At 38.8% G+C, this 27,390-nt stretch overlaps 1 protein-coding gene across 6 annotated transcripts in view; it reads left to right on the top strand.

Annotated features, from left to right (window-relative positions):
• LOC106870161 (coiled-coil domain-containing protein 169) overlaps window positions 1-27,390 on the top strand; it is a 310,407-nt gene that overhangs the window by 57,936 nt on the left and 225,081 nt on the right. For all 6 annotated transcript variants that reach the window (XM_089361602.1, XM_089361601.1, XM_089361603.1 and 3 more), the window contains exon 3: window positions 10,549-10,662. In XM_089361602.1, the coding sequence (XP_089217728.1) occupies window positions 10,549-10,662 (114 nt within the window). The remainder of the gene's footprint in view (window positions 1-10,548; window positions 10,663-27,390) is intronic.

Genomic DNA, 27,390 nt, shown 5'->3' with positions numbered 1-27,390 from the left:
GTATATTAAATTTCTTTGATTGTTTGCCTGATTTCCATTGGTCTGTTATGTTTTTCAGTGAGATAGTGGATTATTTGAGGATTTTAACTCTTATTTCTAGCAAGCTGGTACTTTGTATATCTCCTGTTATAATTATAAATTAATTATTAAAAAAATAATGATACATATGCAATTGGTAAAAAGCAAAGTATTGAAGAAAAGCATGTAGATATTTAATATATGGTTGGTATAAACATACTATATGCACAATGCCTGAAATTTGGGGGGAGGGGACTAGACAACTACATCCACCCCAGTGCATAACTAGTACTCATTTCATTGACCCTGAAAGGATGAAAGGTAAAGGCAGCCTTGACGGAATTTGGACTCAGGGTGTAAGGATGGAAAAAATACCGCTAAGGTTTTTGCACAGCATACTAACAATTCTACCAGCTTGCCACCTTAATAATAATGATAATAATAATAATAATGATAATAGCAATAATCCTCTCTACTATAGGCACAAGGCCTGGATTGTGTGGGGAGGAGGGCAATCAATCACATCGACCCCAGTACTCAACTGGTACTTAATTTATCGACCCTGAAAGGATGAAAGGCAAGTCAACCTTAGCGATATTTGAACTCAGAACATAGTGACGGGCAAAATACCGTTAAGTATTTCACGCAGTGTGCTAACATTTCTCCCAACTCACTGCCTTATTAATAATAATAATAATAATAATAATAATAATAATAATAATGATAATAATAATTGAGGAAAGCAGCTTAGTGTGGTATATAGAAAATTCTGTGGAACCACTGTTGAAACACATGAAGAAGGCCGGCATCATCAAAACTGAAAATTGTGTAACGAAAGAAAAATTTAAACAAGAAATGGACAAAAAAAAAGAAGAAAGAAAGAGCATGGAAGGAAAAGAAATGAACAGTCAGTTTGCAAAAGATGTGACTGCCAAGATGTGGCTATGGATGAGGAGGAGTGACCTGAAGATAGAGACAGAAACACTTATATGTGCAGCTCAGGAACAAGCATTAAGGACTAACTATATGAAGTGCAGAATAGACAACACTACTGATAGAAACAAATGCAGAATGTAGAGGGTAAAACGGTATGGCACATCATTAGCAAATGCCCAAAATTAGCACAGTGCGAATACAAAAGATGCTATGACAATGTGGCAAGAATGATTCATTGGGAGCTCTGTGGAAATCGTGGCCTACAAAGAGCAAAGACGTAGTATGAGCAAACTCCAGAAGGAGTCACTGAAAATAAGAATTGCAAAATCCCATGGGATGCAATGATCCAGTGTGATCACCTGACCAGACATCAGAAACCGGACATTGTTGTGGTAAATAAAAAAGAAAGAACATGTATGATAATCGACACAGCATGCCTCGGTGACAACAGGATCAATGTGAAAGAAGAAAAAATAAACAACTATGACGATTTGAAGTTGGAAATACGAAGGTTGTAGCCAATGAAGAGAGTAGATGGGATACCAGTAGTAATTGGTGCACTTGGAAGTGTCAGCACTCAACTACTAACATGGCTGAAAATGATTAGTGCAAATGTGAATGTAGAACACCTACAAAAATCAGCATTGCTTGGAACTGCAAGAATTCTTCGCAGGGTTCTTGAAGATGACCAGTAAACAAGTCTCACCGTTGTCTGCTGGCTGTGGACAGCTGACACTTTCTATCATACCCAGCAAAATAAACTGTGAATTTCCATATGATAATAATAATAATAAAGACAAGACCTTTGACAGCATACCGCATTCATGGATCTTAAAATCGCTGGATATCTTCAAAATTTCTCCTGTAATTTCGAACTTCATGAAGCACAGCATATCATTGTGAAATACGAATCTCCAATTATACCATTCTGATGGAGTACTGACTTCAAACAATATTAATATCAACTGTGGCATTTTCCAAGGTGACTTACTTTCACCTCTAATATTTTGCATAGCCCTAATACTCCTTGCTGGTGAACTTAACAGAATCGGTTATTGGTATAAAATTGATTACAAGTCCTATTACATACTGTGAAAGCATTTAATGACGACATCGAGGTGGAATTTGGTTTTAATAAATGTGCCAAGGCCACTTTCCAGGAAGGGAAATTGAAGACCTCACTGGTGTTAGATATTGACACAGTTAGAAAAGAACTTGTGGAGGAACAAACTTACAAATACCTTGGGATAAATGAGGGCTCTGGCATTCAGCATGCAAGCATAAATGAGAAGATCAGAAATGAATGTTACAGGAGAGTTTGAGCAGTCCTGAAATCTTAGTTAAATACATGCAACAGGATGTTAGCCAAAAATTATTTAGCAGTTCTAGTTGTTATTTATAGTTTCAATGTGTTGAACTGGAATATAAGTGAAATAAGAGAAATTAACAGGAAAATTCAGAAGCTGCTGACTAGCAATAAGATGTACCACCCAAAGGCAGATCGTCTTTATCATCCCAGAACCCAAGGAGGTTGAGGCTTGATCTAATTTGAAACTCTTACAAAACCACAATTGGACTGGCCAAATATCTTGAAGCATCTAACAACTGGATGCTAAAACTTGTTGAAAACCATGAGAGGCATAGGAAACTTCATTCTGTCATAAAGGAGACCTAAAAAATTGCTAGTGAGTTCATGCATAATACTCGAGTTGAACAGCATGATGGAAATGCAGCAACTTCTGTTGCAAAGAAGGTGAAATCAATGGCAAAGAAAAATGCATTTGAACATTTGGCTGACAGGTGGGACAAAAACCTCTGCATGGAAAATATGTAGCCCATAGCAAACAAGCTGATGTAGATCAGAAGCACATCCATCGGTGGCTATGAAGCTCAGGATAAAGGCAGAGAGCAAAAGCTTTATCTTAGCTGCTCAAGATCAGAGCTTCCTGATCTGTAACTACGAAGGTAATGTGACGAAAAATACTGCAATGATGAGATTGAAACAGTGGACCATCTAATCTCTGGGTGTAAAGTTTTAACACCTATAGATTATTAATCAAGACATGACAGAGTTAGCCATTATCTGCACTGGTTAATATGTCAGCATTATAAAATCAAAACTGCTGATTAATGGTACAAGCATCACCCTGAGGCTGTAACTGAGGGAGAAAATGTAATGATACTTTGGAACTTCCCAGTACATACAGACCAAACCATCAAAGCAAATAAACCAGATATTGTTGTGAAAGACCAAAACAATAAAATCTCTTTATCGATTGACATGAATATCCTGGCAAAAGAATTTGATAAGCTCAGAAAATTTGTTAATTGAAATTGAAAAAATATAGCACCTCAAGGCAGTTACAATACCAGTGATTGTAGGCGCACTTGGAATGATGAAAAAAGGAACTGAAAATTATTTGAGAATGATTCTCATCTTACCCTTCATGCAAGAAGTGCAAAGGATTTTTTTTTTAACTGGTACACCACACGTATTGAGAAAAGCATTGTCACTGTGAATTTTTTGTCTTTTACTCCTTTATTTTCTGTTTCCTTTTTTTTTCATTTTCCCTATTTAAAAAATTTTTTCTTTTCGTTTTTCTTTCTTTCTTTCTCCTCTTTTTTTCTTTCGTATGACTTTGTAAATGAACAATCTGGTGTGTTTATTTTAATGGCCTACTAATGTATATAGTAAGTTTCTTTGTCCTAGGTGTTTCGAAGACACTCAGCAAGAAATGGAAACAAAATTGAAAGAAGAGGATAATGTTGATGATGATGATAATAATAATAATAATAATAATAATAATAATAATAATAATAATAATAATAATCAGTTTCTTGATATTTATAAATTTATGACTAAAAATTATGTTAGGAAAATATCCAATATTGATAATGTTTAGTAACAGAGCAGGAGGAAATACCTGAGATAGAGAGTCACTGAAGAGGTCACAGGATGTGTGACAAAAGATTAAAGGACTCAAAAATACTAGCCATAGTAAAGTTTGAGTGAAGAACGAATATATAGTGTGTGTGTTTATATAAAGAGAGAAAGGGAGAGAGAAAGAGAGAGAGAGAGAGTGTGGGTGCAGATGGTATTCATTTGCATGATGACTATCTCAGGAAAAGATATGTGTTTTAATTTTTTGAGATATATTTGTCAGATTTGGTTCTGTTTGTCTTTATGACACGTTCTGTCGATCTTGATGAACCTGCCTTTGGCCTTGATGACAGTCTCCAGTAATTCTGGCCCTCAGCTCAACTTTTGGGTTGCAGCTGGATTTGTTGGTCTCTTGTTCTACTCTGGTCCATACTAAGAAGTCAAGGAGATTGTTGTCAGACAAGTTGGGAGGCCAAGTGGCACGTGCTGTGTGATCAACGAAATCCTCCAACAACCAGGCCTGGGTCTTCTGACTGGTGTGGCAAGAGCACATGTACGACCTCCCTGCAGCTACCCAGTCAATGCAGGGCTTCACCACATTGCTAAGAGCACAGACATAGCTGTTGGTGTTCAGCTTGAAGCATTCAGGGAAGAAGTTGGGTGGCACAATGTCACCTTTACTGCTGACAACACTGAAGACCATGACTGACACAGGATATTTCATCTGCAAGACTCTCTGCACGTCTTTGGGTGAAATAGTGAACCACCTGTTGTTCTGGGAATTGATCTTCTTGGCAGAAATTCTTCTCATTGGATATGAACCATAGCAGGTGTTCTAACTTGTTAAACAGCTTCTTGGTGTGCTTAAGTCACTTTTCCTATCATCATGCATCATCAGCCTGATGAGCTTTTCATCCATGCCTTTCTCCTGTGCAATGGCATGCATCGACTTGCTGGGAGCATTGTTGATGATTTCCTAAATTTCATTGATGAATTCTGCAGTTCTGATGGCGTCAGATTGTTGATCATGGGTTTTCCTCTAGTTGTCAAATCTTGAATCTTCCAGCACCTTTCGGACCTTTTCCACCTTCCTTCTGTTGACATTGAGGAAGTCTGAAATCTCCTTGTTTATCCTTCTGGTATGGATTGCCTATTCTACAATTGGAAGATGGGAAGTTAAAAATTTTCCATAGTCGATCATTCTTCAAAAAACTTAAGCAAAAATGGTTATCATTTTTAAGAAGGAAAATACCGACAATGAAAGTAGAAAAAATGTGAAAAATTAGCAGTTGTAAACAAATATTGTCCGCCCCCTGTATTTATATATATAATTATATATTAATATATTTATATATATATACATATATACATATATATATATAAGTATAAAACCTCCATTACCTGTCATTTTTGCTCTACCAACCACTCCACTGAACACCTCAGTCTTCGACCTCGCCTTACACCATGGATCCTCTACCACTAGACCCCCTCCCTCCTTCCTGTAACAGCCTCCACATAATTGTTGTTTTGCTTTTTTAATTTAATTTTAATTTTATTGAATTTTAATTTCTCACCATTTTCAAATGTTTTGAATTTAAAGTTTATTTTAATTTGTTAAGTGAAGTGAATTTTGTTTATATTATTTTTATTTTTAATTCCTCTTCTAACATTCATATACATAACTGACACCCCCTACATACATGCCTACTGCATACACACACACACACACATGTCTCCATATCTTAGCATGTACAAAAAACCCTTCAACCACACCAATGCACACACACACATATGCAAACATACATACACGCAGATGTACACACACCCCTACATTGCACATACACACACAAATATACATACAGACTCATCTGTACACATGCACTCAGACACTCATGTACATACAAGCATATGTATACACACAGTAACACCAATACACTCACCTTGCCTCTCACCACCAAATCTAATTGCTACTAACCTGTCAGCACCACTCCTTCACACATACATTACTCATATAAACACAAACATACATGCACACAGACACTACCACACACACACACACACACACACAAACACACACACACACACACACACACACACACACACACACACACAAACACACACACACACTGGCTATTTTCAGACTCTCCTACCTTCAAAAATTATTCTTTCTATCTCAATTCACTTTCAGTCACTTCAGCCCATGTAACCACACATGCTTTTCTTGGACTATTCTTTCCCCTCTTTCTAGGTCTTTCCCCTTTCCTCTTCCTGATGAAGAGCCCTGTTCAGAATGTCACATCCCCTCTTTTTTCCATCTTAAACTAAGCGTCAACCTAATACATTCGCTATGTACATTCTTTTGACTTTTTGTTGTTTCAGTTTTTATGTTTGATTTGCCTGTATGTATATATACAAAGGAGTACTGAAATGTTCCTGGCTTTAAGAGTATCATGAAAGGCCTGGTTGGAGGCCCAATCTTCTGAATTCATTTACAAGGCTTAGAAAAACTGAAGAACCACTGCAATAAGGGTGTGAATCATAATCAACTGATCCTCCTGTATTTTCTTTTACCCAAACCCAGGAAATTTTCAGCAACCCCTCATACATACACTTAGACTTGGGTTTTCTGAGACAGTAAGAAGCTTAAGGCAGCAAACTTCCTCTTGCATGGTTAATCTACTGCAGTTTTCCACTCTTGTTCACTAGTCCCAGTACATTTGAAATCTTCTTGGAGTATCAGGTGTTATTGGGTTGACTTAGTCATTGTTTATCATTGTTTCAACTTTCCTTCCTTTTCTGTTCATGTTAACATGAGTTGGATACATCTGCAATGCATCCAATCATCAATCTTTCTCTCAACACCTGGCAGTCATGAATAAAGTGTTCTTAGTCCTTCTTTAAACAATGACTCACCACAAAGATGAAATATTATGTGTGTCTCTTAGTTAGTTTCAATAAGTTTCTCATTTTAACTACTAAGTCCCAAATGCCTGTATCTCTTTTTGCCAGGTTATTTAATGTTAATAATACTATTTGCTTCAACTCATGAATTATTCAGCTAATTCATACAAACACAAATACATATATATTTCCTACAAACACACTTACATAAACTTAATATGAATTATCTTAATATTAGATATCAACATGAAAATATTTAAATATATTTTGTACTGTGTTTTTTCTTGGAGAACATCCAAAAAGAAATATTTTGATACCTCATTTGTGAAATTTGGATGAATAGTTTAGGAAATATGACAGTTTGAATGGTCAACAAATTTTGTCAAAATTTTGCCTAATTTGCCTTAATGAATAAGTAGCTATATTTTTGATGTCATATCTTTGAAACTAAGGTGATAATCAGCTTCAAATTACACAAATTAATAGTGACTATGGTATAGTAGTTGTCTATTTCTCTTTCAGATTCTTGGAAAGAAAACCTTTTTTTTGTTGACAATTCTTTAAATATTTAAATATTTTGCAATTTCAGACCTAGCTAAATCCAAAACTACAAGCCACAAGAACTTGAGTTTTGGTACATTTGTAATAGGTATGAAGGTAAACAAACCATGAGATTTTGGGATGTGACACCATTTCAATAACATTTTAATTGCTATAAATAGTGGAGTTTCAGATCAGGATGTCCATATTAGTTGGATTTTCTCCATTTTGATGGGGATTTTTCCAGTTTTTTTTTTGCATGATGAGAGTAAGCTTTTTATAAAAGAAAATTTTGAAAATTTATGATTTTCTTCCACCACCACACCTTTACATCTCTCTCCCCCATGCCCCAATTTTGTTTACATTTCACACTTAAAAATGAGGGATGAGGCCTTTTCAGTAAAAAAAATTTTTTTTATATTTTCAAACGAAAAGGTGTATGATTTAAGGAAGGTTTAGCTGTTGTTTCTAGCACATCCCACAACCATCTGATAACTTTCTCAGAATTCCATGTAGACCTAAATTAAGAAGTAAACAAAATGTGAAAACTAATTCCTTGCTTTAAGCATTAAAAGCATGAATTAAAAGCATTAGCATCAGTAACTTACAACAAACTCTTTAAGATAGAGAGAGAGAAAGAGAAAAAAAAAACCAAGTCAAATATACAAGCACTGACACAAATTATCCTGACTATTCAAAATTGGAAATAAAAAGGAAATCACATCTGACTTTAATAGTCTACAAAATTATATTAGAGCTCCTACTTCTGTTGATAAATAAGGGCCTCTCCTGCAGAGTGAAAGTCAGATTATATGATGCAAACAGCCATGCCACATGGCAGTGAAACATGGGCTGTGACTGCCGAGGACATGTATAGGCTTGAAAGAAATGAAGTTAGTATGCTCCACTGGATGTGCAATGTCAGTGTGTATGTATGACAGAGTGTAAACGTCTTGGGAGAAAAGTTGGGCATAAGAAGCATCAGATATGGTGTGCAAGGGAGATGACTGTATTGGTATGGTCATGTGATGTGTATGGATGTGGACAGCTGTGTCTCTAACAGTAGGAGGAAGCTTTGGAAGAGGGAGACCGAAGAAGACATGAGACAAGTTGATGAAGCATGATCTTTGAACATTGGGCCTCACAGAGGCAATGACTAATGACCTTTGGTGATATGCCATGCTTGGGAAGACCCATCAAGCCAAGTGAAATCATAGTTGTGGCTGTTGTCAGTGTCATGTAATTGGCATGTAAAAAGCACCTTTCGCGCGTTAGGCCTCATGGAGGCAATGTGGCTGATGCTGGTGCATGTAACTAGCACCCATGCTGGTGGCACAGGAAAAGCACCATTTGAGCACTGGACCTCACAGAGGCATTGACAAATGGCCAACACCTTTGGCAATAAGCTGTGCTTGACCCATCAAGCTAAATGAAATTGTAGTCATGGCAGATACTGGTATCACACAACTGGTACCCATGCCAGTGGCATGTTAAGCACCCATGCTAGAGGCACATAAAAGTACCCATTTCACTCTCAGAGTGGTTGATGTTAGGAAAAGCATCCAGCCATAGAAACCATGCCAAATCAGACTGGAGTCTTGTGCAGCCCCTCAGCTTGCCAGCCCTGGTCAAACTGTCCAATCCATGCCTGCATGGACAATGGATGCTAAATATTGATGATGATAATGATGATGACAACAATGACAACCAATACAATTCATTGGCAAAATTTGACCAATAATTCTCAAGGAAAAGTGAAATTTTCATATACAAGAATATCTGCTAGGTTTGCCTAACAGCTCTCCATATCATTAAAAACAGTGAGAGAGAATAAACAACATTCTCAATACAACGATTTCATTCTAAGTTTGGGCCCTAGAAGAATTATTATACTCAATTTAGTGCATTTTTGGTAGAAATATATGTGTACTTAGTAATATTTCCTCCATTTCTTGAAATTCTGGCTCAAACTCAAGATTTGAAGTCTTGGATTTGTGTTCCATTTGACCTCTTGCCATATGCAAATACATCAGTTTGGCAAGTAAGGTGAGTATACCACCCTCTTTACTAACTTTGTACTTTTTTCACCTTTCAAAAGATATATAATTTTCCTCAGAAGATATTTATTTTGACATGAAAAACATGAAGCAAAAAGTGTGTTTTTGCACATTCAAACTGTGCTTGTCTCAATTATATGGCATTTTATAGTGATACCTATTAATGTGCATTATCTAATCATAATCTGTTCTTTACCATCATTGGGAGAAGACGAGGTGATATCAAAAAGTTCCTGGACTAGTTATGTTTAATAAAAAATGACTTATTTGCCTAAATTTTGGGATCTGGCCTGGAACACATTTTCCATAAGCAAGTCAAGGAATTTCTGCGATTCACTCTGGATCTCAACAACAGTGTTAAAATGGCAAGCTTTGAACTGCATTTTCATCTTGGAGAAGAGATGGAAGTCTTCAGGTGCTAAATCGGGTGAATGAGATAAGTGTGGAAGCGATACCATGTTGCACAAGAGAGCTTGATGACAGGGTGCATTGTCATCATGAAGAATCCAATTCTCCATGCTCCCAGATCCGGTTGCCTTCACTGAATGTCCTCCCTCAGACACTTCAAAACATCATTGATTGTCCTCTGATGATCCTTGTGCACAAGCTGATGAATTTTCTCCACATTTCTGGGGATGACACTCATGGCAGGTCTTCCAGATTGCTCATAGTCTTCCAGAGACATTCTTCCAATTTTGAAGTGCCCATGCCACTCAAAATATTGCTAACAACCCATTGCTTCATTGTTGTAAGCTTGCCAAAGCATGCTCAATGTCTTTGTAGCAGACTTCCCAAGTTTCACGTAAAATTTCACATTGGTTTTTTTACTCCAACTTCCTGTCCATAACAAAAAATCGAAAATTACAGTATACAGGTGATCACAAAAACAAAAATTTCACAGCTTGCAAAGTAAACACAGCGATGTCACTTAGTACACTGCCTCATGAAGGTCACTGCTAGCTCTCACTGCACACACAACCATATACTGCCATCTGTTGGCACACTTCAGAAATAGTCCAGGAACTTTTTGATACTGCCTATAATGCTATTTAACTACTTGAAATTCTAGTGCAACATAGATCAAAGATTCCATCAAAAGCAGTGATATATGCTATTACAAATGTATTTGAGTCTTTTGACATACACTGACAAATTAGTCATGCCTGTTCTATTCTAAATGTCTTAAATACTGTTGTTTAATTTGTCATGTTTTAGGAAATGAATGGCGGACACGTTTTGAGACACAGGAAGAAATCAACAAACAGTTACAGCAACAAGATCTTGTACTCACCAAGAAAGTGGATGAAGCAAGGAGGAACTTGAAAGAAGGTACTGTAAGACTATGGCTCTATATGTGAGATAAGTCCTACAGAATGAGAAAACTTAAACAGTTAATTGTTTTTGGTAGATAGCTTAATTAGGTAAATAATATGAAAAGTACATAAAGTGGTGAGCTGGCAGAAACAGTAGCATGCCAGGTGAAATGCTAAGCAGTATTTCGTCTGTCTTTACGTTCTGAGTTCTGATTCCACCGAGGTCAACTTTACCTGTCATCCTTTCAGGGTTGATAGTATACACACGCACTTTTTTTTTTTTTGCTCTGTTACTTCTACTTGTCCATGCTTGCCTGGGTGAGACAGAATTTGACGGGACAGGTATTCTATGGCTGGATGCCATATGTGTGTATATGCACATATATATAGACGTGTGTGCGCGTGTGTGTGTGTACACACATATATTGAAAGAAAGAAAATGGTGAAAGGTAGATGTATGGATAATTTATTTGTATGGTATAAGGATGTTGAAATTTTTTTAAAAATAGCAATACAGATAAATTATAGATTGTAAAGTTGAAAAAGAAATGGGAGATGCGAAAAAACTTACATATATGTTTTGGTTCTAGCCCCTAGTTGATATGTAATTCTAAGTATTTAGTTATATGCTAAGAATGGTATCATTTTTAACTATATGGGGCAGAATTTCGTCAGGGATTTTATGAGCTTATAGAACAATGGTTAATATATTTCTTGAAAGGATGCATACAAAATATTAATTAGTTTAAGAAGTAAGATCCTATATGTATAATGTAAAGGTATCTAGCTGGTGAGTTATAGATATTAGTGAAGATGCCATATAGTAAATAAGATAAATAAATACAAACAAAAAATAAATAAAAACAGCTTAAAAAATAAGGGTAAAGAAAGAAGATAAGAAGGATGAAAATAAAAAAATCAATAATAAATAAAAATTAAGGAAAAATATAAACATATGTAAAATACATATAGTATAAAATTTAAATAAAAAGAAAACAATAATACTTAATTATGCAAGGGAAAAAATTATATAATAAAATAAATGAAGGATATGTTAGATCATAAAAATTATTAGTCAATGATTATAGAAAAATTATTTCTATTGGTTTTTGTAATTGATACAATTCAGGGAAACTATAGATGAGTAGAGATCACATCATTATGTGTCATATTTAAAATTATATATATATATATATATATATATATATATATATATATATATATATACTAGCAGTTAAGCTCGGTTTCACCCGGTCGGTTTGGATGGTGTGGCTGTAAAACCTGCTCTGTGTAAGCATTTGACTTGTTTGGGCACACTTACATTAAAAAACAATTTTAGAATGACTTTTTTCTGTCAAAACACTAAAAATAACTGATCAACAAAAAAAGAAAACTAACCAAGATTCAACCAAATCAAAAAATAAACTCAAATATTAAGCGAACAAAGATGAACCATCCTGCTTCCATTGCATACGCGCACACACACACACACACACGCACACACATTCACCCCCCCCCCCTCTTTTAGAGTTCTATATTTAAGAGATGAGGAATTATTTACATTTGACGGATATTTCTCCTCATCTTGTTTATTGTTAACACAACGTTTCGGCTGATATACCCTCCAGCCTTCGTCAGGTGTCTTGGGGAAATTTCGAACCTGGGTTCGAAATTCCTAACGATGTTACTATTATTATTTATTATTATTATTATTATTACTATTATTAATCAGGTCGCTGCCGTGAATTGAACTCGGAACCTTGGGGTTAGTAGCCTGCGCTCTTAACCACTACGCCATATGCCCATGGGCAATTATGGGGTGAATTTTAAGGCTTATAAATCTATTATTTTTCTATCCTTCCTCAATACCGGTTCCCATATGTTATTCATATCTGCACTCGGTCTGCTTAGGAGGTTGTTGTGTCCTAGCATATGTGCTGCTTCTTTTAGTTTTCGTATTTTCCAGTGTTGTTCCCTGTCTATTATTTTAACTTCATCCCACAGGGGGAGGTGGTTTCCATTTTTCCATACATGATCAGCGATACCCGATTTATCAATATCTCCTCGTGTCACAGCTTTGCGATGTTCTTCTACCCTTATTTTGAGGGCATATGGCGTAGTGGTTAAGAGCGCGGGCTACTAACCCCAAGGTTCCGAGTTCAATTCACGGCAGCGACCTGATTAATAATAGTAATAATAATAATAAATAATAATAGTAACATCGTTAGGAATGAGAACCCAGGTTCGAAATTTCCCCAAGACACCTGACGAAGGCTGGAGGGTATATCAGCCGAAACGTTGTGTTAACAACAAACAAGATGAGGAGAAATATCCGTCAAATGTAAATAATGTAAATAATGATTCATAGTCTGATATAATATTTTGGAATATAAAAATTCCTTCTTCAAATATGGCCATGTCTCAAGCTTGGGTGTGTTGGCATATCTGCAGTGCTGCTTCTAAGTTATGTATTATACATACAGTTTTTAAAATTTTTTTATTATACATGAGCATGTTATCAGAAATGAACTTACATGCACCCAGATGTAGCTAAATAATATACTGATTGCTAATTTTCAGCCTTGTTGTTAATTTGGGGCCCTAATCTGTCTATGAGGATAGCTTCCTTAATTCTTAGCTTTCCCAAATGTCTGTCATTGGCTTCATTTGTGACTGTTTTGCTTTTGTCAGTGTTCCGGCTTCTGAAGGAGGAGGCTCATATGTTAGTAATCAATATATTATTTAGCTACATCTGGGTGCATGTAAGTTCATTTCTGATAACATGCTCAAGTATTATAAAAAATGCACATATAATACATAACTTAGAAGCAATGCTGCGGATATGCCAACACACATGAGCTTGAGACATGGCCCCCTCACGCACTTCTCATGAGGAATTCCAGAAGGAGCTTTGTGAGACCACTGCAGAGACACTTCCGAAAGGAAAAACAAATTCAGTAACTGTTGGACAACCAATTATAGCAGTGACTTGATCAATTTCTAGCAATATCTGAAGAAGGAATTTTTATATTCTGAAATATTATATCAGACTATGAATGATTAAATTATAATAGTTATTATAGTCCATTCTGCATTGTTGTGCCATTCAAGACACATTATATTTCACAAACATGCACACACACACACACATATACATATAGGTGCAGGGGTGGCTGTGTGGTAAGTGGCTTGCTTACCAACCACATGGTTCTGGATTTGGTCCTACTGCATGGCACCATGGGCAAGTGTCTTCTACTATAGCCTCAGATCGACCAAAGCCTTGGGAGTGGATTTGATAGATGGAAACTGAAAGGAGCCTGTCGTGTATGTGTGTGTGTGTGTGTGTGTGTGTGTGTGTATGTATGTATGTATGTATGTATATATGTATGTGTGTGTCTGTGTGTCTGTGTTTGTCCCCCACCATCACTTGACAATTGATGGTGGTATGTGTACGTCCCCATAACTTAGCAGTTCAGTAAAAAAAAGACAAAGAGAATAAGTACTAGGCTTTCAAAGAATAAGTCCCGGGGTTGATTTGTTCGACTAAAGGCGGTGCTCCAGCATGGCTGCAGTCAAATGACTGAAACAAATAAAAGAATATATAGAATATATATATGTGTGTGTGTGTGTCTATATATATTATGTATGTAAAAGGTGCAGCAATATCAAAGGAAGGTTAACCGGGAAGATAATTTTTGGATGTAACAGATGCACAGGGGCAGTAAACACTGAAGGTGTATAGAAAACAGATTCCATCACATACCAGGAGGCAAAACTAGAAGTAGTTAATTACTTCTGCTACCTAGGTGACCAAGTCTGTAGTGGGGATAGTTGCTCTGAGAGTGTTGTCACTAGAATAAGAATAGCCTTGGCAAAGTTCAGGGAGCTTTTACCTTTGCTGGCAACTAAGGGCCTCTCGCTCAGGATGAAAGGTAGATTGCATGATGCATGTGTGAAACATGGGCCATGACTGTTGAGGACATGCATAGGCTTGAAAGAAATAAAGCTAGTATGATCTGCTGGATGTGTAATGTCAGTGTGCAAATACGACAGAGTGTAAGTGCCCTGAGAGAAAAGTTGGACATAAGAAGCATCAAATGTGGTGTGCAAAAGAGTTGACTGCACTGGTATGGTCATGTGTTTCGTATGGATGAGAACAGCTGTGTGAGAAAGTGCCACTCCCTAACTGTGGAAGAAACCTGTGGAAGAGAGAGACCCAGGAAGACATGGAATGAGATGGTGAATCATGACCTTTGAACATTGGGCCTCATAGAGACAATGACAGGAGACCAAGACCTTTAGAGATATGCTGTGATTGAGAAGACCCGGCAACTAAAGTGAGTCGCAGCCATGGCTGATGCCAGTGTTGCATGCCTGGCCCATTTAAGAGTACCCTTGATGAGTCAAATGATATGATATGTTTCAGAAGACCTGTTGAGTCAAGTAAAATGAAAATCGCAACTGTGGCCAGTCTCCCCCGGCTGGCTCATGTATTGGTGGCACGTAAAAAGCACCCACTACACTCTCAGAGTGGTTGGCATTAGGAAAGACATCCAGCTGTAGAAACATTGCCAGATCAGATTGGAGCCTGGTGCAACCACTGGCTCTCCAGACCTCAGTCAAACCGTCCAACCCATGCTGGCATGTAAAATGGATGTTAAACAATGATGATGACGATGATGATGATGATATACATACATATACATATATACATGCATATATATCTATATATACATATATATATATATATATATATATATATATATATATATATATATATATATATATATATATATATATAATTATGTGGAGAATGGAGAAACAAACACAAGAAGAAGCAAGTCCATTGGGCTAGTTAGCCATTGATTTAATTATGCGGAGATTATATAATGAGTCATTTACGATTGTGTTGGATTAGGGTTGGGGTTAGTTCTATTAGTTGGATGGCTGTTAGTTTGTTTGTTAGACGGTTGTTAGGAGACACACACACCAAAAAAATCTATGTAGCTGTAGAGATAGGAATAAATGTAATTTCTCCAATAGATGTAAGACCGAAAATGTAGTTTACCAATGCGACGTACACACAAACGGCCATATTAGATCTTACATTGGCGCTACGAAAAACCAAATACGCCTCAGATACAATGAGCACCAATCTAGCTTTAGAAATAGAAAAAAGGCAAATTCAACAGGACTTAGTAGCTATATCTGGAAATTAAAGGACAATAAGATAGAATATAAACTAAAGTGGCATATACTAAAAGCAAATTCTTATAACCCAACTAACAGACGCTGTGACCTCTGTCTAAATGAACGCCTCAAAATCCTAACAGCTAGAAAGCATCTCTTGAACAAACGATATGAAAATAACCGAATTTGTTTGCGCACTACAAAATATTCATTTTCTAAATATAATTAAATATGTAATACATTCCACTTTCTAAGTATAATTAAATATGTAAAAAAGAATTTCCCTTTTCTAAGTATAATTAATTATAATTAAATATTAATAAGGTCAGAGTTAGCTCCCTCTTCACCAAAACTTAGAATTACCCCCCTTTACTAACACTGCCAGTGCTCAAAGTAAAAGACACGCCTGAATTCTAAAAACAACCACGTGCGAAATGCGATTAATCAAGATTGGAACTACGAGCTTGAACAGCACCCACCCTACCTCTCCTTTGCAGAAAGACTATTAACACAACTTCAACTAAAATGTAAGACTAACTTTACCTAACACTATTCTTATACCACTATATGCATTACTATATCCACTAACTGTTTCTCCTGCATCTCTCACACCATGAATTTAACATACTTCTCAACATTCTGAAGAGATCTGCCAAACCATTTGGCACATTGAAACGATCGTAAATGACTCATTATATAATCTCCACATAATTAAATCAATGGCTAACTAGCCCAATGGACTTGCTTCTTCTTGTGTTTGTTTCGCCATTCTCCACATAATTATAATTATAAACTGTGGTTTAAACAATAAATTACCTGCCTCTGGATACCTTCTAACGAAGACGATACCCGCACAAGTAATTTCCAGGAGCACCTTCGCATTTAACTATCCCCTGGTTGCTTAGATACTTCAGATTACCCTTGAAATATTGAAGCAATCCTATCATTTACCTATATATATACTTTCCGAAGGTACTATGCAGTGAGCCTGAATCCAAAACCATGTGGCTGAGAAACAAACTTCTTACCACACAGCCATGCCTGCACCAGTATGTACACACACACACACACACACACACACACACACACACACACATTCTTGTACTTGTTTCAGTCATTTGACTGTGGCCATGCTGGAGCATCATCTTAAGGGGTTTTAGTCGAAAAAATCAACACTAGGATACATTCTTTGTAAGCCTAGTACTTCTTCTATCGGTCACTTTTGCCAAACCGCTAAGTTATAGGGATGTAAACGCACGAACATCAGTTGTCAAGCAATGGTGGTGGAGACAAACACAGACACTATATCTTTGGTAGGCAGAAACTGACAGAAACTGATTGTGTATATATATTTATGTATGTATTTATGTGGGTGTATATCTGTTTCTCCCCCAGCTATCACTTGACAACCGTTGCTGGTGTGTTTATGTCCTCATAACTTAGCAGTTTGGTAAAAGAGATTGAAAGAACAAGTACTAGGCTTACAAAGTATAAGTTCTGAGGTGGTGCTCCAGCATGGCCACAGTCAAATGATTGAAACAAGTAAAAGAGTAAAAGAATACATATATATTTGTGTATGTATATATATATCTATATATATGTAATTATGTGTATATATATAATATATATATATTGTATATATGTGTGTATGTGTATGTTTTGCAAACAACTTGCACATGCAAGTACTATAAGTTGAAAGCTCCGGATACTGGAAACCAGCAAGTGTATGGGGTCATCAGGAGAGAATGCACATTGTTTTGGGGCCTACCTCTTGATGGCATCATTGCACACCGTCCCCCACTCTTCACTGATATGAAGACCTGCATACTAGACCAACTGGTTTTAAAATAAAGCTCAATATTCTTCTAGCCATAACTCTTTGTCTCTTCTTAAGCAAATGCAGTGGCTAGCTTTTTCCACTATAGTTTGGATATCAGTCATGTATATGTGTGTATATAAATATGCATGTGTATATATATATATATATATCATCATCATCATCATCATCGTTTAACGTCCGCTTTCCATGCTAGCATGGGTTGGACGATTTTACTGAGGACTGGTGAAACCGGATGGCAACACCAGGCTCCAATCTAATTTGGCAGAGTTTCTACAGCTGGATGCCCTTCCTAACGCCAACCACTCAGAGAGTGTAGTGGGTGCTTTTACGTGTCACCCGCACGAAAACGGCCACGCTCAAAATGGTGTCTTTTATGTGCCACCCGCACAAGCCAGTCCAGGGGCACTGGCAACGATCTCGCTCGAAAATCCTACGGGAGCCAGTCAGGTGGTACTGGCAACGGCCACGCTCAAAATGGTGCATTTCATGTGCCACCCGCACAAGAGCCAGTCCAGGGGCACTGGCAACGATCTTACTTGGCTTGCCGGGTCTTCTCACGCACAGCACATTTCCAAAGGTCTCGGTCAGTAGTCATCGCCTCGGTGAGGCCCAATGTACGAAGGTCTTGCCTCACCACCTCAGCCCAGGTCTTCCTGGGCCTACCTCTTCCACGGGTTCCCTCAACTGTTAGGGTGTGGCACTTTTTCACGCAGCTATCCTCATCCATTCTCACCACATGTCCATACCAGCGCAATCGTCTCTCTTGCACACCACAACTGATGCTTCTAATGTTCAGCTTTTCTCTCAAGATACTTACACTCTGACGGGTATTCACATTGACATTACACATCCAACGGAGAATACTGGCTTCATTCCTTGCGAGCTTACATATGTCCTCAGCAGTTACAGCCCATGTTTCACTGCCATGTAGCATGGCTGTTCGTACGCATGCGTCATACAGTCTGCCTTTTACTCTGAGTGAGAGTCCCTTTGTCGCCAGCAGGGGTAAGAGCTCTCTAAACTTTGCCCAGGCTATTCTTATTCTAGCAGCTACACTTTCAGCGCACCCACCCCCACTACTAACTTGGTCGCCCAGATAGCGGAAGCTATCGACTACCTCTAGTTTTTCACCCTGGAATTAGATAGAAGTTGTTTCCTGTTTGTTTACAGTCTTTATTGCACCTGAACATCTGCCACAAACAAAAACTAACTTCCTAGTTAACCTGCCTTTGATGTTGCTGCACCTCTTATGTGTCCATAGCTTGCACCGGGTACATCTTATAGAGTTACTACCTACTCCTTTTCTACATACTGAGCAGGGCCAACTACCTGAAGGGGTTTGTGTTTTATCTACCTTCCTACTTATTAGGATTTTGGTTTTAGCTAGGTTGACTCTAAGGCCCTTCAATTCTAGACCTTGCTTCCACACCTGAAACTTCTCCTCTAGTTCTGATAGTGACTCCGCAATTAGGGCAAGGTCATCAACATAGAGGAGCTCCCAGGGGCAACCTGTCTTGAACTCCTCTGTGATTGCCTGGAGGACTATGATAAATAAGAGGGGGTTGAGGATGGAACCTTTGTGGACCCCTACCTCTACCCGGAATTCATTGCTGTACTTATTTCCAACCCTCACCTTACTGGGAGCATCTCTGTACATGGCTCGCACAGCTCTCACTAACCATTCTTCTATCCCAAGTTTCCTCATTGACCACCAGATAAGGGATCGGGGGACCCTGTCAAAGGCTTTCTTCATGTCAACGAAAGCCAGGTACAGAGGTTTAACCTTAGCTAGGTATTTCTCCTGCAGCTGTCTCACTAGAAATAAGGCATCAGTAGTGCTTTTACCTGGCACGAACCCAAACTGCATCTCATCTAAATTGATTCGCTCCCTAATTAGTTGGGCTATGACCCTCTCTGTAACTTTCATAACCTGATCTAACAGCTTGATGCCTATATATATATACATATATATATATATATATATATATATATATATATATATATATATATATATATATCTGTCTGTGTGTGTGTGTGTGTGTGTGTGTGTGTGTGTGTGTGTGACCAGACACACAGATCCTGAGGACAGCTGATATCTTGAGTATTGAGGCGATGATACACAAGCACCGGTTACGTTGGACTGGACACCTTATTAGAATGCAGGATAGCAGGATTCCTAAGCAGCTGCTATATGGAGAACTTGTGAATGGAAGGAGACTCCGGCAGAAACCAAGGCTGCGCTTTCAGGACTGTGTCATGTCCTCATTAAAGGCCTGTGATATGCAGGACACTGACTAGGAGAACAATGCCTGTCATCACCACGGATGGAGGAGGCAGGTTAAGGAGGAAGTCGACACTTTTGAGAGAGCACTTATCTAGCATGAAGAACTTAAGCGAGCTGCGCGAAAGCGCACAGCTTATATAGTGAATGGGGAAAGCTTAATCTGCAATGTTTGCAGTCGTGTATGCTTGTCAAGAGCAGGGCTCATTAGCCACCAACGGAGCCGCAAATGCAAAATATAAGTTAGTCCTAGAGCGCACAATGATCCTGATGGTCGGCAATGGTCTTCTTCGGTCACGAGTTGACGGCCATCATCATATATATATGTATATATATGTGTGTATATATATATGTATGTGTATATGTGTATATATATATATATATATATATATATATATATATATATATATATATATATATATATATATATGTTTATACTTTATTTAAAAGCAGCAGAAATATAACACAAAAAACCGTTACTCTGAGTTTCACGTTCCCGTTCATCGGACAGTTTTGTTAGAAAGCTCCGGATACTGGAAACCAGCAAGTGTATGGGGTCATCAGGAGAGAATGCACATTTTCTAACAAAACTGTCCGATGAACGGGAACGTGAAACTCAGAGTAAGAGTTTTTTTGTTATATTTCTGCTGCTTTTAAATAAAGCATATTACTCTACCTCTGGTATTTGAGTACTCTTTTTTTCACCTTGTTGCACATTTCATGTGCTTACTCCGGTGTACATATATATATATATATATTTCTCTCAGCCCTCCAATACTTCCTCGACCGCCGCCCTGACCCCACACCTAGCACCCCTACCCTGCTTCGTCTGGCAGAACTCGTCCTCACCCTCAACTGCTTCACGTTCGCCGGAGAAACCTACCAACAAATCTCTGGGGTCGCGATGGGAACGAGAATGGGCCCCAATTATGCCAACCTATTTGTTGGTTACATTGAGGCCCAAGTATTCTCCCAATTCTCCGGTCCGACCCCAGAACTATACGGTCGCTACATAGATGACTGTATAGGAGCCACCTCCCTCTCCCGCGAACAGCTCTGCCTCTTCATCCCCTACCTCTCTAACTTTCACCCTGCTCTTGAATATACTTCTACTATCTCTGACACCACTGTTAACTTCCTCGACATCTCTCTTTCCATCAACCTCCCCTCCAACTCTCTAAATACCTCCGCTTTCTTCAAACCCACTCACTCCCACCTCTACCTCAACTTCTCCTCCTCCCATCCATTCCACACCAAACGGGCCATCTCCTACTCCCAGTTCCTCCGCCTCCGACGTTTGTGCAGCCTGGACCAGGATTTCGAGACCCAGTCCCAGTATCTTGTCCGTCTGTTCATGCATCGAGGATACCCCTCCCACCTTGTCCAATCCGCCCTCGCCCGCGTTCGTCGAATCGACCACACCACCGCCCACACCAATCTCCTAACCGTACCCCCTTCCCACTCCGTTTCCACCCTGCCACCCTACCCCTTCGTCGGAGGATCCTACGGGCCTTCCGTCGCCTCCAGCTCGATCCCACCACCCACCCCATTTTCCTTAACCCACCCCTATCCTCTTTCAAACAACCTACGCGATCTACTGGTCCGTAGTACCTTCTCCTCTTCCTCCCCACCCCACCCGGCTCCTTCTCGTGCTCCAGATCCCGCTGTCACACCTGCTCCTTCATCACCAACACTACCTCTGTCATAGGGTCTAACCAACACACTCTTCACATTCCACACAGTTTCTCTTGCACCTCCTCCAACCTAATTTACTGCATCAGATGCAACCTATGTAACAAACTATATGTGGGTCAGACAGGCCGCCGGCTGGCCGACCGTTTCACCGAACACCTAAGGGACGTTCGGTTAGGTTCGGACTCCCTCGTCGCCCGCCATTTCCACTTGGCCAACCACTCCTCTTCTAACATCTCGCTCTGCATCATGGATCCACTCCCTCGCGACTCCACTTGGAACAGCGCTATATTTTTAACCTAAGAACATCTTTTCCCTTCGGACTCAACACAGCCCCCTCTCCTTATGACTCTCTCCTTTACGACAATGCAACACTTTTATTTTTTATTATTATTTTTTCTTTATGTTTTCTCCACTTTTTTATTAACCCCTCCCCTTATCCACTTTACCTTACTTCCATTATTCACTTTTTTATTACAATCATTACAATTTTTCACAATTTATTTCATCTCTTCCTACACGCACACATACCCACACACACAAAAATAGACGCACCTATACACACACATGTGTGCACACCTACCCCCCACACACCACACACACACAACACACATGCATGCACTTACACGCTCAGATTCGCACACATGCATGCATTTACACGCTCAGATTCCAAACCACACACACACACACACACACACACACATACATACGCACACACACGTTCTGTTATTACACACACACTTGCAGACCCTCGTGCATGCACACATATTCACCTCTATTTTTCACTCTCCTGTCTTATAAAGAACTTTTCCTCCACCACTTCCTCTTCCAGTCCTTCCACAATGTAACATCGTGGACATCGGTGCTGATTTTTTCTTCCTCCGTTTTTCCCTTCTTTGAACTTTCCTTGTTTCCGACGAAGAGCTCCGCTCGAAACATCATTCTCTCTCTTTCCTTTCCCGAGCGTCTAGTAACACTATCTGTATCACGTCCTTACGTTGTTGTTTTTTGTTTTTGTTTTTTGTCTTTTTCCCTTTTTTTGAACCTGTATATATATATATATATATATATATATATATATATATATATATATACATGTGTGTGTATATATATGTATGCATATGTGTGTATATATGTATATATGTGCATATGTATATAACTCTTTTACTTCAGTCATTTGACTGTGGCCATGCTGGAGCACCGCCTTTAGTTGAGCAAATCGACCCCAGGACGTATTCTTTGTAAGCCTAGTACTTATTCTTTTTTTGCACACACAAAAGAGGGTGACGGGGATGTAAACTGACCATCATCGGTTGTCAAGCGATGTTGGGGGGACAAACATAGACACACAAACATACACACACACATACATATATATGGATTTGGTAGACGGAAACTGAAAGAAGCCCGTCGTATATGTGTATACGACAGGCTTCTTTCAGTTTCCGTCTACCAAATCCACTCACAAGGTTTTTGTCGACCCGAGGCTATAGTAGAAGACTATTGCCCAAGGTGCCATGCAGTGGGACTGAACCCAGAACCATTTGGTTTGTAAGCAAGCTACTTAACACACAGCCACTCCTGCGTATAAGTGTATATATTTTACTTTTTTTTACTTTTTACTTGTTTCAGTCTTTTGACTGTGGCCATGCTGGAGCACAGCCTTTAGTCGAGCAAATCGACCCCAGAATTTCTTCTTTTAGAAGCCTAGTACTTATTCTATTGGTCTCTTTTGCCAAACCACTAGGTTAGGGGGACATAAACACACCAGCATCGGTTGTCAAGCGATGTTGGGGGGACAAACACAGACACACAAACACATACACTCATACATATATATATACATATATACGACGGGCTTCTTCCAGTTTCCGTCTACCAAATCCACTCACAAGGCTTTGGTCGGCCCGAGGCTATAGTAGAAGACACTTGCCCAAGATGCCACGCAGTGGGACTGAACCCGGGTCCATGTGGTTGGTAAGCAAGCTACTTACCACACAGCCACTCCTACGCCTATGTACATATGCATAAATAAAGATAGTTTTATTAATAATCAATAATAATATAAGTGGCTTGCGCACATAACACCAAAGAGGTAAATTTATAAATCTATAATTAAGGGTGCAAGATAGTAGCAATGTTGCTAGAAATAAGAGTAAAAAAATACTAAAATAAGCCACGATATTTTCAGTTATATTGTGGTTTATTTGAGTATTATTTTACTCTTATATCAAGCAATGCTAGTACTATCTTGTGCCCTGGATTATAAATTTATATATCTATATATGTGTATATATATGCATATATGTATGTGTGTGCGCGCGTGTGTGTATATATATATATATATATATATATATCTTCATCATCATCATCATCATTTAATGTCCGCTTTCCATGCTATCATGGGTTGGACAATTTGACTGAGGATTGGCGAACCAGATGGCTGCGCCAGGTTCCAATCTGATCTGGCAGAGTTTCTACAGCTGGATGCCCTTTCTAATACCAACCTCTCTGAGAGTGTAGTTGGTGCTTTTACATGCCACCGGCACGAGGGCCAGTCTGGTGGTACTGGCAACGACCATGCTCAAATGGTGTTATTATGTGCCAACTGCACAGGATATATATATATCATCATCATCATCATCATCGTTTAACGTCCGCTTTCCATGCTAGCATGGGTTGAACGATTTGACTGAGGACTGGTGAACCAGATGGCTACACCAGGCTCCAATCTGATTTGGCAGAGTTTCTACAGCTGGATGCCCTTCCTAACGCCAACCACTCCGAGAGTGTAGTGGGTGCTTTTACGTGCCACCAGCACGAAGGTCACTCAGGCGGTACTGGGAACGGCCACGCTCAAAATGGTGTATTTTACGTGCCACCTGCACAGGAGCCAGTCCAGCGGCACTGGCAACGATCTCGCTCGAATGTCTTTACACGTGCCAGGGAGGCGAAGCTGGGCACAGGTGCCATCACAATTTCGCTTTCGCTTGCCCCAACAGGTCTTCGCAAGCCGAGTTTCGTGTCCATTGAAGGAGACGACGTTGGCATGGGTGCCAGTAGTCGAATTTAGTTCGATTTCGATTTCACTTGCTTCAACAGGTCTTCGCAAGTGATGTTTAGTGTCCAATAAAGGAAAGGTACACATAAGTAGGCTGGCTACACCCCTGGGAGAGGCCTTGGATTTAGGTCTCACTTGGCTTGCCGGGTCTTCTCACGTACAGCATATTTCCAAAGGTCTCGGTCAGAAGTCATCGCCTCGGTGAGGCCGAATGTTCGAAGGTCGTGCCTCACCACCTCATCCCAGGTCGTCCTGGGCCTACCTCTTCCACAGGTTCCCTTAATTGCTAGGGTGTGGCACTTTTTCAAACAGCTATCCTCATCCATTCTCGCCACATGACCATACCAGCGCAATCGTCTCTCTTGCACACCACAACTGATGCTTCTTAGGTTCAACTTTTCTCTCAAGGTACTTACACTCTGTCTAGTATGTTCTCAGTAAAAATTCAGCGACACAACAGACTGTAAAAGGGCAAGACAAATGAAAAAATACTAAAAAAAAAAATAAAATTGATTAACCTACGTACCATGGTTTCACCTGTTAAAATTTACATAAGTAAATATCTGCAGGATCATCAGCGTAGTCTGTCGATTTATAACATATAATTTCCAGAACTAGACACAGGACGTCCACCCGAACGTGGTTAGATGATTCGGCATCTATTTCTAGCATATAGGAGTCCACTTTTGCTGGTCATTCCTCTTATTTTTGTATGTAATATAATCTTAATCTTCTGATTTTTTTAATATGCTAGACCACTGGTTTTAATTGATTAATATCAATTTCTACCCTTATTAATAAATTTTATATATATATATATATATATATATATATATATATATATATATATATATATATATATATATATATATATATATATATATATATATATATATATATATATATATATATATATATATGTATATATATATGTATATATATATATATATATATATATATATATATATATATATATATATATATATACATATATATATATGTATGTATATATATGTATACACACACACACACATATATATATATGTATATATATATTTGTTGTTGTATTTGGGGATGGTCATATTGCCAGTTTAGCCAATAAAAACACACGCACTGTATATTTGGTGTTAATTTGCTTCAGCTTTATATTACATTAATCCTATTTCGGCCAGAATTCTTTCATCACACTTCTGTGACCTCATCAGTGGTCCTTTGCTTTCTTCTTTCTTATGTGTGTCTCACCTTGCTAACTATCAGCCATTTTGTATTTTGTATTCCTATTGTATGTGTCTACGCATGCGTATCCTTCAACATGTCAATGTTTTTGTAAGTGCATGTATGTGTATGGGGAGTGGCAATGACCCATGCATGAATGGTGCTTATTTCATGCCATCAGCATGGAAGCCAGTCAGGTGGCAATGGAATCAGCCACAACTACAATTTCCACTTTTGACTTCAATTTGATTGAGATTCTGATTGTGATTTTGGTTTTGATTTTTGATTTTACTTGACTCAATAAGTCTACTCGAGCATGGTGTGTCGCCCAACAATTCAAAGGTATTTTTTAAATGGACTGGTTATGTGACACTGGTATAGGCTACGGCTGTGATCTCATTTTACTTGCTGAGTCTTCTCGATCATAGCATATCTCCATAGGTCTCAGTCTTTTGTCATTGCCTCTGAGAGGCCCAACATTCGAAGGTCATGCTTGACCACCTCATCCTATGTCATCCTGGTTCTCCCTCTTCCACACGTTCCTTCCACTGTTATGGAGTGACACTTCTTCACACTGCTCTCCTCATCCATATGCAGCACATGACCATGCCAGCACAGTCGTCTCTCTTGCGCACCACATCTAATGCTTCTTATGTCCAACTTTTCTCTCAAGATACTTACACTCTTTTGTGTGTGCACACTGATATTACACACCCAGCGAATCATTCTAGCTTCATTTCTTTGAAGCCTATGTATGATGTCCTCAACAATCATGGCCCATGTTTCACTGCCATGTAGCATGGCAGTATGCACACATGCATCATACAGTCTACCTTTCACTCTGAGCGAGAGACCCTTTGTCACCAGTAGAGGTAGGAGCTTTCTGAACTTTGCCCAGGCTATTCTTATTCTAGTGGCAATGCTCTCTGAGCATCCACCCCCACTACAAACTTGGTCACCTAGGTAGTGGAAGCTATCAATTACTTCTAGTTTTTCTCACTGGCATGTGATGGAATCTGTTTCCTGAGCATCTTCAGTGTTTATTGCCCTCTGCATCTGCTGCACACAAAAGCTATCATCCTAATTAACCTCCCTTTGATGTTGCTGCACCTCTAATGTGTCCATAGCTTACACTGGGTACATTTTATAGAGTTTCTACCTACACCTTTTCTACAGATCGAGCAGGGCCATCTAACTGAAGGGGTTTGTGATTTGCTCGCCTTCCTACTTACTAGGACTTTGGTTTTTGCAACATTGACTCTCAGGCCCTTTGGTTCTACACCTTGCTTCCACACCTGAAATTTCTCCTCTAGTTCAGGTAGTGATTTTGCTATGAGAGCAAGGTCATCAGCATAGAGGAGCTCCCAGGAGCAACCTGTCTTGAATTCTTCTGTTATTACTTGGAGGACTATGAGGAATAAGAGAGGGCTGAGGGCTGATCCTTGATGAACCACCAAGAATTCTT

The sequence above is a fragment of the Octopus bimaculoides genome, chromosome 13, assembly GCF_046866305.1.
Source record: "Octopus bimaculoides isolate indiv1 chromosome 13, ASM4686630v1, whole genome shotgun sequence".
Classification (NCBI taxonomy): Eukaryota; Metazoa; Mollusca; class Cephalopoda; order Octopoda; family Octopodidae; genus Octopus; species Octopus bimaculoides.
The sequence above is the reverse complement of the archived record's forward strand: the minus strand, read 5'-3'. Positions and strand labels throughout refer to the sequence as shown.